The sequence below is a fragment of the Photinus pyralis genome, unplaced genomic scaffold, assembly GCF_008802855.1.
Source record: "Photinus pyralis isolate 1611_PpyrPB1 unplaced genomic scaffold, Ppyr1.3 Ppyr1.4_LG2, whole genome shotgun sequence".
Lineage (NCBI taxonomy): Eukaryota > Metazoa > Arthropoda > Insecta > Coleoptera > Lampyridae > Photinus > Photinus pyralis.
Genome location: NW_022170403.1, coordinates 2,922,228 through 2,938,227, shown reverse-complemented (window position 1 = coordinate 2,938,227; position 16,000 = coordinate 2,922,228). Strand labels below are relative to the sequence as shown.

Here is a 16,000-nt window from a genome sequence, read left to right as displayed (position 1 = left end):
CACCATCGCTTGATAATGAACCGTACAAGCTAACATTTTATGTAAATGACGTTGTTAATTCTCAAACAACCGAATTATCTGAATTGCATGACGATATTAATAATAATTATTATGACGATGTTGTTGTAGATGGTTATAAAGACTCTAACAGGGAAAGTAGAGTTTTAGACTTAGCTAGTATTCAACATAATTCCTGTATTGTATCGGCATTTTTATATTTTATTACAATATTAACATTTGGGTATTTAGTCATTTTATGGATTAAACAAAAAATGCATATGCAAATGGAACTCATGCATTGGTGGTAAAAGTAGACTTAACAAACAATTGTAATCAGGGTATTTTTGTGTTATAAAAAGTCTTTTATACATCGACTGCATTCATTTTCCTTCTTACGCAGGGATACTTATCGAAATGCACTCCATTTTTTAAACGCATATACCTTAACTACATACAAACTGGTGTTAGAATTGTGACCAGCGACATGGCTCTTAACTTACATTGTTAAACTACAGTTAGATTAGATAAATGTGTAAAACACTTTTGAGAATCATTTTACGTAAATAAGAGTATTTAATTTATATAATAATAGCTAGCGACAATTACCTACACCGTAATTTATATAAGCTAGAGATGTAAACGCATTGTAAATATATAACAGCAGGGTGATGAATGTACTTTTTTATATAATGAAGAAAAAGAGGCGCAGGTTTTTTTAGTCATCCTGTTGATTAGGTTTACTTTTTAACTTATGTTTATTGTCGGAATTTTTTCACTTTGTTAAGTGAATCGTACAGTACAATTATAGTATTATTTATTGTAATAAAAAGCGAATTATATTATTTAAACAGAAATATTATGTACATTAGAGAACTTTTATTTACAACATCATAGATGAACCGTAATAATAAATATTTCATCTGTGATGATATGTAATTAATTCATGTGTTAAGTTCGCCATTACTGACAGTTTTGTAATACAAAACTTATTGTATGTATAATTATTGTATTTATAATTAAAAAAAACGTGTATAAAATATATTGATTTTATTGTAAACTTTGTTTCATTTGAACACCAGCCTAACTGATGCCAAATGGGGCTGTGTTTTTTGTTGGCTTTTGAGCAAATTAGTAATGTAGAAAGCTTCAGGATTGGAGGAGTTTTGGTTAAATTTGTAAGTTTTCCGGTATAGGAAACGTGTACTGCTTCATAATTAAAAAGAACACAACTTATATGCGAGAAATAAAGCTTTAAGATAAGAAACAAGTGTTCAAGCAGATTCAAGAATCAAAACGAGTGTTTCCAGCTCTGGAAACCGTCGCGCCAGAGCATGAGAGCGCTACATTGCCTACATTGAGATTTACAAAGTGCAGGACATCAGTAATTTATTTCGTACTGGAAGTACAGTTTATTTGTGAATAAAATTCAAAGGGCTGTAACTTTTGATCCAGTAGCCCAATCTTGGAACTGTTTCAAATTATGGATTCTACAGGCCACATTCTACAAGAAAAATTTTTTTCCGGGTCGATCTGAGACAAATTTTTTTTTCACCCCTCAAAAAAAGGCATAATAACCTTCCTTTTTTACCAAAAATCGACTACACCAAAATTTCTCGGGAAAACACTTTTTCTTATTAATTTTGGTGCGTAGAATCCAAAACAATTCGTACTTTTTCGATCAGACTTCTCAATCAAAAGTTATAGACTAGAAACCAATTTCGAAAGAAAATTCAAAGGGCTGTAACTTTTGATCCAGTAGCCCAATCTTGGAACTGTTTGAAATTATGGATTCTACAGGCCACATTCTATAAGAAAAATTTTTTTCCCGGGTCGATCTGAGACAATTTTTTTTCACCCCTCAAAAAAAGGCAGTGTATAACCTTCCTTTTTTACCAAAAATCGACTACACCAAAATTTCTCGGGAAAACACTTTTTCTTATTAATTTTGGTGCGTAGAATCCAAAACAATTCGTACTTTTTCGATTAGACTTCTCAATCAAAAGTTATAGACTAGAAACCAATTTCGAAAGAAAATTCAAAGGGCTGTAACTTTTGAACTAGTAGCCCAATCTTGGAACTGTTTGAAATTATGGATTCTACAGGCCACATTCTATAAGAAAATTTTTTTTCCGGGTCGATCTGAGACAATTTTTTTTTCGGGGCTCAAAAAAAGGCAGTGTATAACCTTCCTTTTTTACCAAAAATCGACTACACCAAAATTTCTCGGGAAAACACTTTTTCTTATTAATTTTGGTGCGTAGAATCCAAAACAATTCGTACTTTTTCGATCAGACTTCTCAATCAAAAGTTATAGACTAGAAACCAATTTCGAAAGAAAATTCAAAGGGCTGTAACTTTTGAACTAGTAGCCCAATCTTGGAACTGTTTGAAATTATGGATTCTACAGGCCACGTTCTATAAGAAAAATTTTTTTCCGGGACGATCTGAGACAATTTTTTTTTCGGGGCAAAGAAAAGGCAGTGTATAACCTTCCTTTTTTAACAAAATCGACTACACCAAAATTTCTCGGGAAAACACTTTTTCTTATTAACACACCACGCACAAGCGTTCGATAACCTACTTACAGTTTTCTGTTGAAAATCCCAACAATCCGAAAAAAATCACTAATTGTGACAATAGAACTAATGCACTCAGAATCTTGGCGCTACATTCTTTTATGTGTTTATCATATTAAGACGTTTGTGCATAAACGCGTGTGATGGTGTGAGGGGAGATATCAATGCGAGTATAGGAGCCCGTGAGTTGAGTGCGTGCAATTTTTAACGTTGTGAAATAAATAATTAAGCAAGAAACCCGTTTTGTTTTAGGGTCATAATAGGTAATCAGTTACAAGTGCAAACTAAATCGTGGACCTTAAAACATCAAATAGGTAATTCTGATTCAAAATCACATTTTGTTCACTGAATAAACCTGGGGTGTAAGTCGACCTCTTTAGGAATATACAAATGATTTCTAGCAAAAATTATTTTTATACAAAATCCCTAAAAACGGCCGACTCCTATTTTTATACAATTCAAAAATTTAAAGGAACTTTTTCAGTTGGATTTCTCCTTTGGAAAGCAACAGCAATTTAGAAAATTGGATAGTGGAACGCCTTAGGCATTACGAATGGGCCTCCCGTATTATTATATTGTTGAAAATTAATTTCGAAAGATGGTTGACGCAATTTGATTCAGGAATAAACCGTGCTTCAGGTTTACTGTGATTTAATTAGTTGAACCTTGAGATATCCATAGTAATAAATTACCGATCTTCCGCAATATCAAAAATGTACCCCTGTAACTTAGGGGTTTAACAGCAAAACAAAAGCTTGAATTAATTGTCATTATCATGCCTAAATTATTTTTTTCGTAAACCATCACAGATAGCGATATTCATCAAGAGACAAAAAATGCTTGCAAGTAAACTGTCTATCAGTGTCTAAAAATTCAGAACTGTCAAAATAGTAGTTAAAAAGTTTTAGACCTCTTCAGATGTGGATGGTCAGTATTTTACCACCTACATAGCAACTACAATCAAAACGATGATATCACAAAGACCCTTCTTACATTAGACATTCACATCCCGAATTTCATTTTAATCGGCAAAACCATTTTCCGATAAAATAAAAATAACGATTTTTTTTTAAATCTTTGGCGGTAGATAGCGCCTTACCGAGGCACTTTTGGATAGAGGTAAGTTGGGTTAAATCGTCCTATTTTGATACCAAGAACCCATGGTAGCGCGTTGTACAGACCTTTTAGGGACACCCTGTATATACAGTAATTTTTTAATTAAAATTTTACGAATTTATTTTAATTCAATTAAAGAAACAACCCTTATTTTTTGAAATATACGTCCTAGGTCTCTAGATTTTCAATAACAATAGAAAAAATAAAATAAATAAAATGTCTGTGCCTTAATAGCACATTATGTGTATCTTACAATGCTCTAGTAACTACACGCGTTTTGATGTATTTGATGTTATTGGTTTTTTAATCATAAATCGGTTAATTCAAATTAATTTTTTTAACCCTTATTTTTGAAAGGGTTGCAGTTGAAAGGGCTCGAATGAGTCACTAATGACAAGTGTAGGTATGCAAACTTTGAACAGCCACACCTTAACCAATTTTTGTTTTACAGAAAAACAAAAAAAAAGCAAAACGTTCAGAAAAGCAAAAGCTACATTTTTTATGCTTGTAAATGTTTCGTATCACTAATACTTTTGAATTTTTCAAAATTTCAAAATTTTTTTTTATTTCAAAACTACATTTTTTCAAAAATATGCACTTTGTACCGGTCAAACTTACTGATCATATAAACAATACATAAATAAAGTAAACTGTAAAGCGGTAACGCTTAATTACAATTGGGGTGCTAATTAGGGGGTGATTTCCTCGATTTTTTTTACCAAAAAAAAGGGCCAACTTTATTTTGAGCGTAACTCACTTAGTTTTGATGCTAGGAACTTTTCTTCAAAACAAAAAGGAAGGTTTTTTCAAACACTTTAAAAAAGTATTCATAAGTTTTCCCCGAAAAGTGCTTCATTTTTTGGTTATTTCACGTTGAGGTACTCGATTTGGAATTTAACGAATGAGAAAACGTGTTTTTTTTTGTTGAATAATGAACATCTTCACTCGCAAATAACTCGAATACTATAGACTTAGTGAAAAAACTCTATAGAACAAAAGTTGCTTAGAATTACTGAATTTATCAATTTCCGGATTTGTTTTGAACGTATCTCCCCCCTCGAGAAGGGGTGGCATTCACCCCCCAAGTAAAGGCAACCCTGGGCTCAAGTTCACCTTTGAAGTAGAGGGTAAGAGTAACCTAAATCCAAATTTCCAAGCAAATCCGTCGAGGCGCGAAAAATTACACGCCAAAACGGTCATTTACTGGCCTATTTACCTTGGGGATCTATCATCAAGGGCCATCGTCTTGATTTGGTGGCAATTATTCCATTTTCGATACTAAAATTATCGACGGGTAGCCCCGCAATATTCCATGCGCGTATAATCACAGGCTCGCCTAGTGTAACTACCAAAGAAAAATTTGTGGCGCACGGTATTCCTAACTTTATTGCACTGGAGTTCCATTCTTTAACAATGGCAGTCCTGAAACGCTTACAAAATGAGTATTGCATCGGATTCACTACACGTACCTGTAATCAACAGTAAACGGACCTAAATAAGCCACTACACCTGCCGAAAGTATAACATCCCCAATCACGTTCCCGAGGAGTCCTTGCAAATAAGCGGCGGTTTCGGACCAACGCGTTTTTTCGCCACCTAAACCGCCAATTAATTGTTCGGCTCTTACAAGTTTTTGAGAGCACAGTTCAATCATATCCTCCAAATCCTTTTTTTTCTTTGTTTCCGCGGCAAATTCGTCGTTTAACGCTTGCAGCTTATCTAAGATCTATAAAAATGTGTAAAATTCAAACTAATTCAGTAAAAAAACCTACTTGTTTCAATTCGGCTCTTTTCGCGTTTAGAGTTTCCATTTGCATCGCCAGTTCCGATTCGGCGCCGCGAAGCTTCTCTTGCTTGGGAGCGACAATTTTAATGACGCGATCGTACACCTCCAATGCCCGAACCCACTTGCACAAACCTTCGCAGGCCGTCGAAACGTTCCTAATATTCGCAGGTTCGAAATCACGATCCGGTATGTACTTTTCCCTAATCCTTTTCATAATCGCCGGAGGAATGTTGTCTTTATCGTACGTCTTGAGGCTGTCCAGGAATTTCATGTCGGCCAATAGTTTTACGGAAGGGCCCCAGTAGTCCTCCACCATTTTGCCACTTGTCGGATCCGGCTTTCTGTCCGCTTTACTACCCTTCATGATACATATCTAAAGTTACGCAAGTGATTATATAATCCGTTAAATGTGCTATAATTTACAGCTTCCATGACGAGTTTAACGCCAGCTGGTGGATTTTTCATAGACTTTACAAGAGTAATATCTGCGGGTTTTAAGGTGTCTAGGGCTTCAACTGCGGCTTCCAGTGCAGGGATAGCTTCGGCTAAATCCGATTCGCAGTCATCTTTTATAGCTTGCGCGGCTGCGGCTGCTTCATTGGCTAGTGCCTCGTCGGCTCCTACAATCTAGCATATCAATTGTAGTCGGCAGGTAAGCAGTAAGACCTCACTTCTTTTTGTTTTTCCACTACAATAGTATCTTGCTCGATTTTTACCATAAGTTTTTCGGTGACCCCTGACGCAACGACCAGTTTAGGTTGTAGCGCATGCAGTTCTTCCTGCATGAGGCTAACTTGACCGGCTGCAAAATCAAGCTTGTCCAAACCGGTCTCGTATCTATATCACCAGTGTGTACAAATAGTTTAACTGTGTGGTACCTTACCGATTTCTTTGTAAAGTGATTTGGTCTACTTTTAAATAGTACAAACTTTTAAATGTCTGTATCAATTCTAAGTAAGACGTAGGTGTGACATAAGTGCGACGCTGCAAGTCCTCGTAAAACTTATCCGAAGCTACTTCGATGGCGGTATGAAAATGTTTACAAATTTCAACACACTTCTCTATCATCTCCATCTGAATGTCGGTTTGTTGTAGAAACATTTTCGCAACACGCTCTAATGCATCGTCTGGCCACTTCATAAACCTAAAGCAGAAATTATAGTAGGTAGACTAAGAAACTAGTACGTAAGTTACCAGTCAATGGTGCAACAGTTTATAAGTGACGGGAACATTCTGCACCGCACACGAAAACTGCCACCAATGGGACTCATAGCCAACGCGACATGCAAATTATTTCTAATCCGTTCGATAAAAAAATTGTATAACGCCAAAGGTGTGTTATCGACTTTTTTGCCCTGGAATTTTTCCGTTAAAGAGCTCATCTTAAATTAAACGAATCACGTACAGTTTCTCTGGCGGCCGTCTGCATCTTCTCCAGTATTTCGACTTTCTCATCGGCCGCGTACAAGTTAGGAACATCTCCAGTGTTGAGTATCATATTGATGTCCTCCGTAAACGCCTCCTGTTTAATCTGCGTGTCGGCAAACAAGAAAATGATGGGCTTCCCCTCTCCGCCGGCTTTCAACAGTAATTTTTTTAAATCGTCTCTCCATTCGGAAACACCGTAAGTCTTAGATATTTCAATCTACAATTAAAAGTACGTTTAGTTGACCATCGTTTCCATGATTTACTTAAATCTGTTGGCGTTAGCGCATATCAATAAAAGAAAACAATATGTAGGGGGACCTACCTGTTATATATATTTAAAATTACATCATAATTGCGCTGGAAAAAAAGAGTATCCTAGTTACGAAAATAGCAAGTAGAAAAATTGTCAATAAATTAAGTTTGTTCCGTTCTGTTCCATTCATATAAATCAGAATCCACGAAATACAAATATAACAAGTGGCGACGAGGATAAGGAAGAATATTACAAAGTACAATGAATACCACACCTACAAATACAGTACAGCAGTCATTGAATACAGTACAACATTCATTTATAATTGAAGCGTTCAACCCAAGTACAACATCATGGGCCAGGTGGGTAAAACGTCTAGAAGGTGCTTTCAAGGTATTTAATACTACGGATGATATGAAAGTGTACTACATATTACACTACATGGGTGCGAGTACGTATGACATCCTCGCAGACAAATTATCTCCGGTGGAACCAGAAAGTAAAACGTATATAGAAATTATACAGACGTTGGAACATTTCTACTCACCATCGCCGTTAGAAGTAGCCGAAATATTTAGATTTCAATCTCGTAAACAAGTAGAAGGTGAGTCGATCCAAGAATATTGTCATGCATTACAAAAATTAAGCATCAATTGCAAATTTGGTAATTATTTGAATAACGCTGTAAGGAATCAGTTAGTGTTCGGGCTTCAATCAAAAAGAATACAAACTAGACTACTAGAAACAAAGGACCTGACTTTAGAAAAAGCCATGGAAGTCGCTAGCAGCATGGAAATTACCGAAAAAGATATACAGCAGTTACAACACAAAGGTACAAATGTGCATGCCATCAATTACAATTTCAAGAAGGATACAAAAAATACACACAAGGGAGAAGATACAAGTGCAGCCGCGAAGAAGACCAATTTTCAGGAAAAGAAGAAAATCAATACAGGAAATTTTAATTCTAATACTAATATACATTGTTTTAGATGCGGAGGCAATCATTTTGCCAACAAATGTAAACTAAACAGGAATATCACATGTACATCCTGTGGTGTAAAAGGTCATTTGAGAAAGGTTTGCATGAAGGATAAACAGGTAAATAATGTAGAGGAAATTTTACAAATTACATCGGAATCTACTGAGTACAGAAAGAAATATTCAATTACGTTAAAGCTTCAAAATAAATCAGTAAATTTCGAAGTTGATAGCGGTTCAGCCGTTACGCTTATAAGTCAGCAGTGTTACAGAAAATTGTTTGCTACACATGCTCTTCAATGTACAGATTTAAAGCTATTCTCATATTGTGAAATGCCTGTACAATTAATTGGATATATTACAGTGAACGTTCAATACAATCACCAAAAGTACGATTTGAATTGCTATGTTACAAAACTAGATAGACAACCACTATTGGGTCGCGAATGGATCAGACAGTTAAATTTGTTACAAATAAACAATATTTTACAAATTTCATCCAAAGTAGAAATAGGGTGGAATGATTTATGTAAATGTTCCTCGTATGACAACCCTGTAACTTTAATATCATCTATAAAAACAGTAACACCTGGAATAGCGAGGGAAGTGTTATATATATTTAAAATTACATCATAATTGCGCTGGAAAAAAAGAGTATCCTAGTTACGAAAATAGCAAGTAGAAAAATTGTCAATAAATTAAGTTTGTTCCGTTCTGTTCCATTCATATAAATCAGAATCCACGAAATACAAATATAACACTACCGAAAAATTGTATATATACTACTAGGGGAAAGTCGGGTAGCACAGGATACTTAGGCTTTTTATTTTTTTAACGAAAATGGAAAAAGACACTAAAACGGACTATTCATGTAATAGTAGAAACTTACAAAGTAATATTTTAAATAAAGTACCTAATTTAAAAATTTGGAAAAGTTTTTGGTATTTAAAAGACACCTCTAGTATTTATTGCAGTATTAAAACTGGAGGGTAACCCGGGACAGCTAAGGAATGCAAGGAAATTGAGAAGTAAAACTTTATTTTAACAAAATTATAAACTGAAACCCGTTTTTAAAATAAAAACAATAATAATAATGAGTTTTACATAAATCGCAGACATAAAAATGGGATGTGTCCTCAACATCCGCGCATTCTTCGTGGGCCAATTTTTGACATTTGATCAAATCCTCATCGAATGTCTCGTGACATTATACAAGCATGTAGTCGTGATTGTCTTCTCTCTTTATTTTCGTCTATCACTTTTTTTTATCTTACAACCTGTAGTTCTTTTGATTTTATTTGTTGTGTTATTTCTTTTCTTCTTTTGTAGTTTATTTTCTTCGAGTATCTTTCAAACTTTTTTGCCCTCTTTGGCTCTTTGCTCTTCCAACTTTTCTTCTAGACGGTTTTTAAGGGGAGTTGAGGTTACATCTTGTCCCCCGATACCCGAATTTATGCTGTCCCTGGCTACCCGATGTATCTATCAAAATTATTAAACCAAAGCCTACTTGGATACTAGCTAAAAAAACATAATTACTGTAATGGTCATGGGTTTCTACAGTACTTCAACTATAATTAATTAAAACTTGGTAGAAGCATTGTTTAAATACTTTATTTAAACAATGGCAGAAGTAAATTAACTTACTTGAATAGTTAGAAATTTCCACTCAAAGTTTTACTTAAAACAAACAATCTCTCACCAAAAACGACAAAATGCGTATATTGCAATTTCACATGTACCTAACTGGTGAAATCCTACACAATCAGTGCCGATGATCTGCCATTGACCTGCGCACTTGCCTGTTGTGTTTTGCTCCTACTACACAACCTATAGAAACGTTTTTTCCTAACGTGCCCCGTGCTACCCCATGTCCCAATGAAATAATCGTGATACCAAATAATTACTTTATAGTTTCGCAAAATTGCTCTATACTCTTATTCATTTTAAGAAGGTAGCGGTAGAAATCATAGGGAAGCTTTGACGGTCTCTGTGATTGGTTAAACCACGAGTCTGTATTACGCCGACAAATAAAATGTGTGACCAATTTTGTTATGTTAGTAGTTTCGGTTACGAACTAAACTGTCGAACTGACATTATAGATGTCAATTTCAATGATCCAAACGTGAAATCTTTTGATTTATATTCATATTTTTCAAATTTGGTGCCGTTTTATATTTATCCTGTGTGTGTCTATCTTTAAACACAGCGCCATCTACTACCTTCTTATAATGAATGCAGTATAGACAACTTCTGCAATGACGTTCAAAACAACCAAACAATGAATATCTTTATTCATTGCAACCAAAGTAAGTAAAAAAAAAGTGGACAACCCAGAAACTGTAAAAAAACTTACAAATAATGTGCTCCAATTACAAATATAGTATTAGCAACATGTCCTAGAATGAAGGTACCTACAGCAGTAGCCAAGTCAATCTACTACCAAAATCGCCAATTAAAAATAAAAAAAAACTTATAGACATGAAATTTGACCTAAAATGTACTTTAGATCTTTCTCCCATATGTGGGGGGTGCACAACAGACCGCCATTTTGGATTTTGTCATTATTTTTCCGGTATCTCCTCAATATCTCAAAAACTATCTTTAAATAAAGGCTTATTAAATTTAATGCCTAGAATATATCTTTATGATGATTTTTATTGTGTTCTTCTAATACAGCAGCTCCTCCTTCTTTAAATTTAATCTATTTCATAAACATTTATATGTACAATATGAAAGCTCATTACATTTCCTACAAAAAACGTATAGCAAGCTAGCAGGGCAGTCAACTTTGGTTATGCATGCGTCTTGCAAAAAGAACTACACAAGAAAGACCTCTATTGAGGCATGCCTGAAGTAAAAAGATGAACCATCGGCACCGGGCTCCATGTTGGGGTCGAGTCAGCAGTCATTTGACTTTAAGCACATATGCCTTTATTGTTGTGCACGAATTGATGATGCGTTTCTCGCAAAACAATCGAAGAGAGATAAAGTTCGGGCAGTGGGTATCACAACTCATCACCCAAATTATTTCCATCAAATCAACATTAAGTCTCAGCTTTTACAAATTTCATCCCTGTTTTACAACCCAACCGCACCACACCATAGAGGTGTCGAGAAAATGTTTTTGGCATTGTACAGAGCGTCGCTTATTCTCCCCCCTCCCCTCCCCCAACTACCGGTGCAGTGATGCAGCATGGTGAGACGATTTACCACCAGATCCAGTTGTGGGTGGGGAACTCTCTGGGAAGAAGTATCGCCAGCGCTGGACCCTACTTTATATTGAACATGATATGTTCCTCATGCAAGAGAGGGTGCGGACCAGGATGTGGCTGTCGGAAGGCAGGCGTCACATGCTCGGTCGCTTGCCCTGAACGCAATGGGGGTGTGTCCAGTGCCCCTTGTAGAGAAGTTGTCAGACTACGAGCTTGATGAATGAAATGTGTATTTATATTTCGGTTTTGTTTTTATGTTTATTATAGTTATTATTCATTTATTCAGTAGGTATATTTAGTTATATAATTATATGCTCATTTGCTCAATTTCAAATTTCATGATGCGCTTGTTCCCCCTCTTCGTACACACCATACGTACTATAGGCAGTAAATAATAACAGAGATTGATGATAACATAAGAAAAACACGATTTAAGAGACCCATATATCAATAATGGAGGATAAATTTAAGTGCAGTTTACGTTATGTGATTTTTCTTACGATTTCTCTTGCGAGTTGTCATGTTTTCGGGTCCGATCATACTTAGGTATTCTTTTTTTTTGTTTTCTTAAATTGAGTATACATATTTAAAGGTGTGTAAAATGATTTATAATTTGAGCCCTACAACTTAGGGTAAATAAGTTTTTTTTAATTATATATATATATATATATATATAGGTATATCATACTTAAGTATTCGTCATTTTATCATTTTTAACGATAACTAGATCGAAATGAAAATAATTGAAAAATCTTGGTATTTTGGCTATGGTACATTAAAAACAATAAAAACTGTTGTAGAGAATTTAATAATCTGTCATATGATGTAATAATATACAGGGCGTTCCATATGAAAAAATCACATTTTTGTTATTATTTGAAAATTGCGATGTTGTTTTGGTTTTTTAATTGCAGATTTGGATTCACTAGCAACCAATAAGTACACAATTTAACCGTCTTTCTAACTCTACAGCTAAGAAAGTTGAAATAGTGCCGACTTAATTTGAAACATACTGTATAATGATGAATAAAAATTTATATTCAAAGCTAAGTGGTAATGAAAAATTGATAGTTTTCAATATATTGAGGAAAAACGGAAACAAGTGAAATTCAGGCGGCCTGTTGCGCACCCCCACGTATGGGCATTTTAGATGTGTTCAAGGAGAAGGTACAAACATATTGTATCTTGTACTAATGACGCTACGGCCTGAAGATGGTATTGCTTAACGTACCGAAATCGATAGCCTATACAGAAAAATAAAAACCTATTAGCTCGACTGCACTTCCTGTGTGTTTTTTAACCTCGTACAAACAACACTTTTTACCAAATTTCAAAACTAAGTTTTATTGAAGTTGAACAAACTCAAAAAATGATTTCAAAATAGTCTTCAAAATGGCGGATATTAACAAATGAATAGGTAGTAATTTTTTTAAATAAATGGACGTAATATTATATCGTTTTTTGCTAACCAAAGGGTAATGCAATTATATTAAACTCGAAACGAATACGTAATTTCCAGAAAAACTATTCGATTTCTCAGATTATTCAAACGCATTGTTGGAATTATGCATAATTTTTTTGAACAAATCAAATGATAGGTACTTATAATTACTTATTAATTTAAAAAAATTCCAATCCTAGGATATACACTGTGTCCAAAATAAGGATGTCTATCATGGGGACCTCGGAAACCAAAAAAAGATTTGTTATTTGAACAGATACAAAAAAATAAAAAACACTTTCTCATTGCCATTACTTGAGTTTTAAAATACAGGGTTGAAAGGTTTCGTTTTGCAGAAATCATCATTAATTTTATTTTTGTATATTGCCTGTAAAAAAAAGTACATACTGTATTGAGTAGAACTTTTTATACAAATGCAACGATGTAGGTCACACAAATAAAACAAAAGTGGGAAACTGGTGGTTTCAACAGGATGGAGTACCCGCTCACAACACCCTAATTTTGTCAGAACACCTACTGGAGAAATTTTCCATTTTCCAGTAAATCTGCCCGACAGGTACCTAGTGTTGCAACAGTTACATAACTTTCATTATCTACATTAATATGTTACTTGCCTAAATTTTTAAATAGATCCAGATCATAAACATACGAGAGTCATATGTCTATAATACAGTTACAGATGCAGTTATCTTCCATCCAAAATTCTAAAATTGAAATAAAAGGGCATTTTAATGAGACAAAAAAAAATTTTATATTTAATTTTTGCAGGAGAAGCCTCACTAAAAATCCTTTGTGTTTTGTAGTGGCATATGGCATTTCGTGAGTAGGGGTGCGAGACTGGACTGCGAGTTTACTGTATAGAACAATCTTATCTTTTAATTATTATAGTATTTGTAAAGTTCTCGCAATAAAATCTACCTAACTAACAGTATCGCCTTTGCTCATGTTTTTGCCATTGAAATAATGCTCTTGGTATTTTTTCCAACGATCTTGGTGCATAAATAACACGCACAACATATTTACTCGAACTTCAGGGTAGTAAAATGTATCTCAGCGTTAGTTACATAGTTACTTGAAATTTGTAAATTAGTTATTCGCTTAGGGTATAACTAGTTACACAAAAAGTATCTAGATGCATGTAACTAGATACATTACAACACTTTCGATAGGTATTCTCGCACAATTACGGCGTTATGCGCGGGTGCACCATCCTGTTGAAACTTTGGTTTTCTTGTGTGCCGTACATTGTTGTATTCGTAATAAAAAATGCTACTCAATACAGTATGTAATTTTTTTTAAGGGCCATATAAACAAATGAAGCTGATGATGGTTTCTCTGAAACGAAAAGTTCCCTTAAAAATCTCTCAACGCTGTCATGTAGAGCGCAACTAGTGGCAATTAGAAAGTGTTTTTCTTATTTTTTTGTATCTGTTCAAATAACATCAGAAAAAATTAAAACAAAATCCACAAATTTCGTTTTTATGTGTTTTTTAGAAGTGCCCCTGCCTCTGCAGGTCTTAAGTTGTTCTATAATCCTCCTATTTTACCTTACGAATTGGGAAAACTGCAGGAAAACCTAATTCGGAGTAGCCGGCAGATTGCTCGAAACTGATCTAAGGAAATTCCCATCTCTGCCACAGATGAAAAATTCTTACCTTAGCCCAGGTTTGAACACCTGACCTCCCGGCTATATAGCTCAACGCTCTACCACTCAGCTACACAATCCGTTTCAAAGATCCCCATGATAGACATCTTGGACACAGTGTATAGGTACCTATATTCTATTTTTACAATTAAAAAAATTAGGAATAAAATTTCATATTCAACATTGTTGGTTTTATAACATGTGCTTAAAGTGATTGAATAATATTTTTCCAAACACTTTTAACTATCTACTTATTACGTATATACAAAAATACCTCAATTGGTATCTATGTGATACGCATAGGCGAGCAATACCTCAAATAAATTGTATTCCGCCATCGCAGCCGCCAATTTAACCGCGGAATGTCGGCCGGAACCTCCAATACCAACCAGAAGCACGTTCCCATTATCCTGCATTAAAACGCGCGAAACTCTGGAGACATGCTCTATTGCAAATTTGAACATAACAAGATGCATGGGCGACCTAGAAATCATGTTGTATTCTCCCAAGTAGAAATTCATCTTTTCAACTAAATCCTCTAGATCGGCGACCTTGCAAAAACATTGTTAATTATAAATTGTGCGATTCGAATACAACTTCATCATAAATTTTAGGATCGGCATCTGGGTTCATGTAGTTTCCAAAGAATAAGTTACGAGCAGTATCGACAGATAACTTCTCGCCTTCCGGTATCCAAATTGCCATTACCTTTTCCATGTGTTGCCTGTAGACGTTATAACTCGTGTTTTTGACAATGTCGAAAAAAGTTTTCCTTGTGTTAAAAATCAATTAGGCCGAGACAAAAAGATAATAGGAAACCTACTTGTCACCATCATCGATTAGCCTGTCGTTAAACACTCGATAACTTTCGTGTATCCACAATCGGATTAGTTTATCAACATCGGTCATGACGGACGAAGGAACCAAAAGCATTCCACCGATCACCCTTGAGAAATCGCGCAAGGAAAATGTGTAATGGGATTTCAAAGGTGTCGGTAGAAACTTTTCCATTGCGGCTTTGTAAATCTCCATTGTTGCATTCACAATGTTCTAAAAATGACATATTGATTCATTGAATTTCGGATTCAATCGACAAACTTTAATTTGACGACAAATTGAATCCTCAAAGCCCTTAGCAAAGTGCCATTCCAGGATTGTACTGAATATTTTCGATAATGTCTCGTCCCCGAAAGTGTCCAGGCATATGATGTTCATATGGCGCAGAAAACGGGACGTGACCATGTTTGTGCCGCCACCCGGCGGTCCCATCGCACCCACAAAGTGCTGTGAACACTTGCGTAACATACTCACGAATGAAAGTACCGGGTGACCCAATAAGACTGTTCCTCGGCCATACCTCGGGAACCGGAACCGGAAAATATTTTCAAGTTCTAAAAATGACCACCAGAGGGCGTAACTGCCATCTTAAATTTTAAAATTGCATTTTCTTTAAATTTCGTATAATAAACTAAACATTATTTTTTTACATTTTTTATCTATCATTTTCTTAAAAACAAAAACTCAGTTATTTCAAAAACCAA

General features: G+C 35.0%; 1 protein-coding gene across 1 annotated transcript; it reads right to left on the bottom strand.

Annotated features, from left to right (window-relative positions):
• Positions 1-4,900: 4,900 nt before the first annotated feature.
• On the bottom strand, positions 4,901-15,835 carry LOC116163090 (dynein heavy chain 3, axonemal-like). The gene is made up of 12 exons (XM_031476935.1): positions 15,558-15,835; positions 15,283-15,509; positions 15,057-15,231; positions 14,774-15,010; positions 6,884-7,123; positions 6,673-6,833; positions 6,362-6,622; positions 6,150-6,315; positions 5,902-6,105; positions 5,465-5,851; positions 5,162-5,418; positions 4,901-5,114 (listed from the first exon to the last, which is right to left on the bottom strand). The coding sequence occupies exons 1-12, from the start codon at positions 15,762-15,764 to the stop codon at positions 4,901-4,903; spliced, it is 2,736 nt and encodes a 911-aa protein (XP_031332795.1). The 5' UTR covers positions 15,765-15,835.
• Positions 15,836-16,000: the final 165 nt, after the last annotated feature.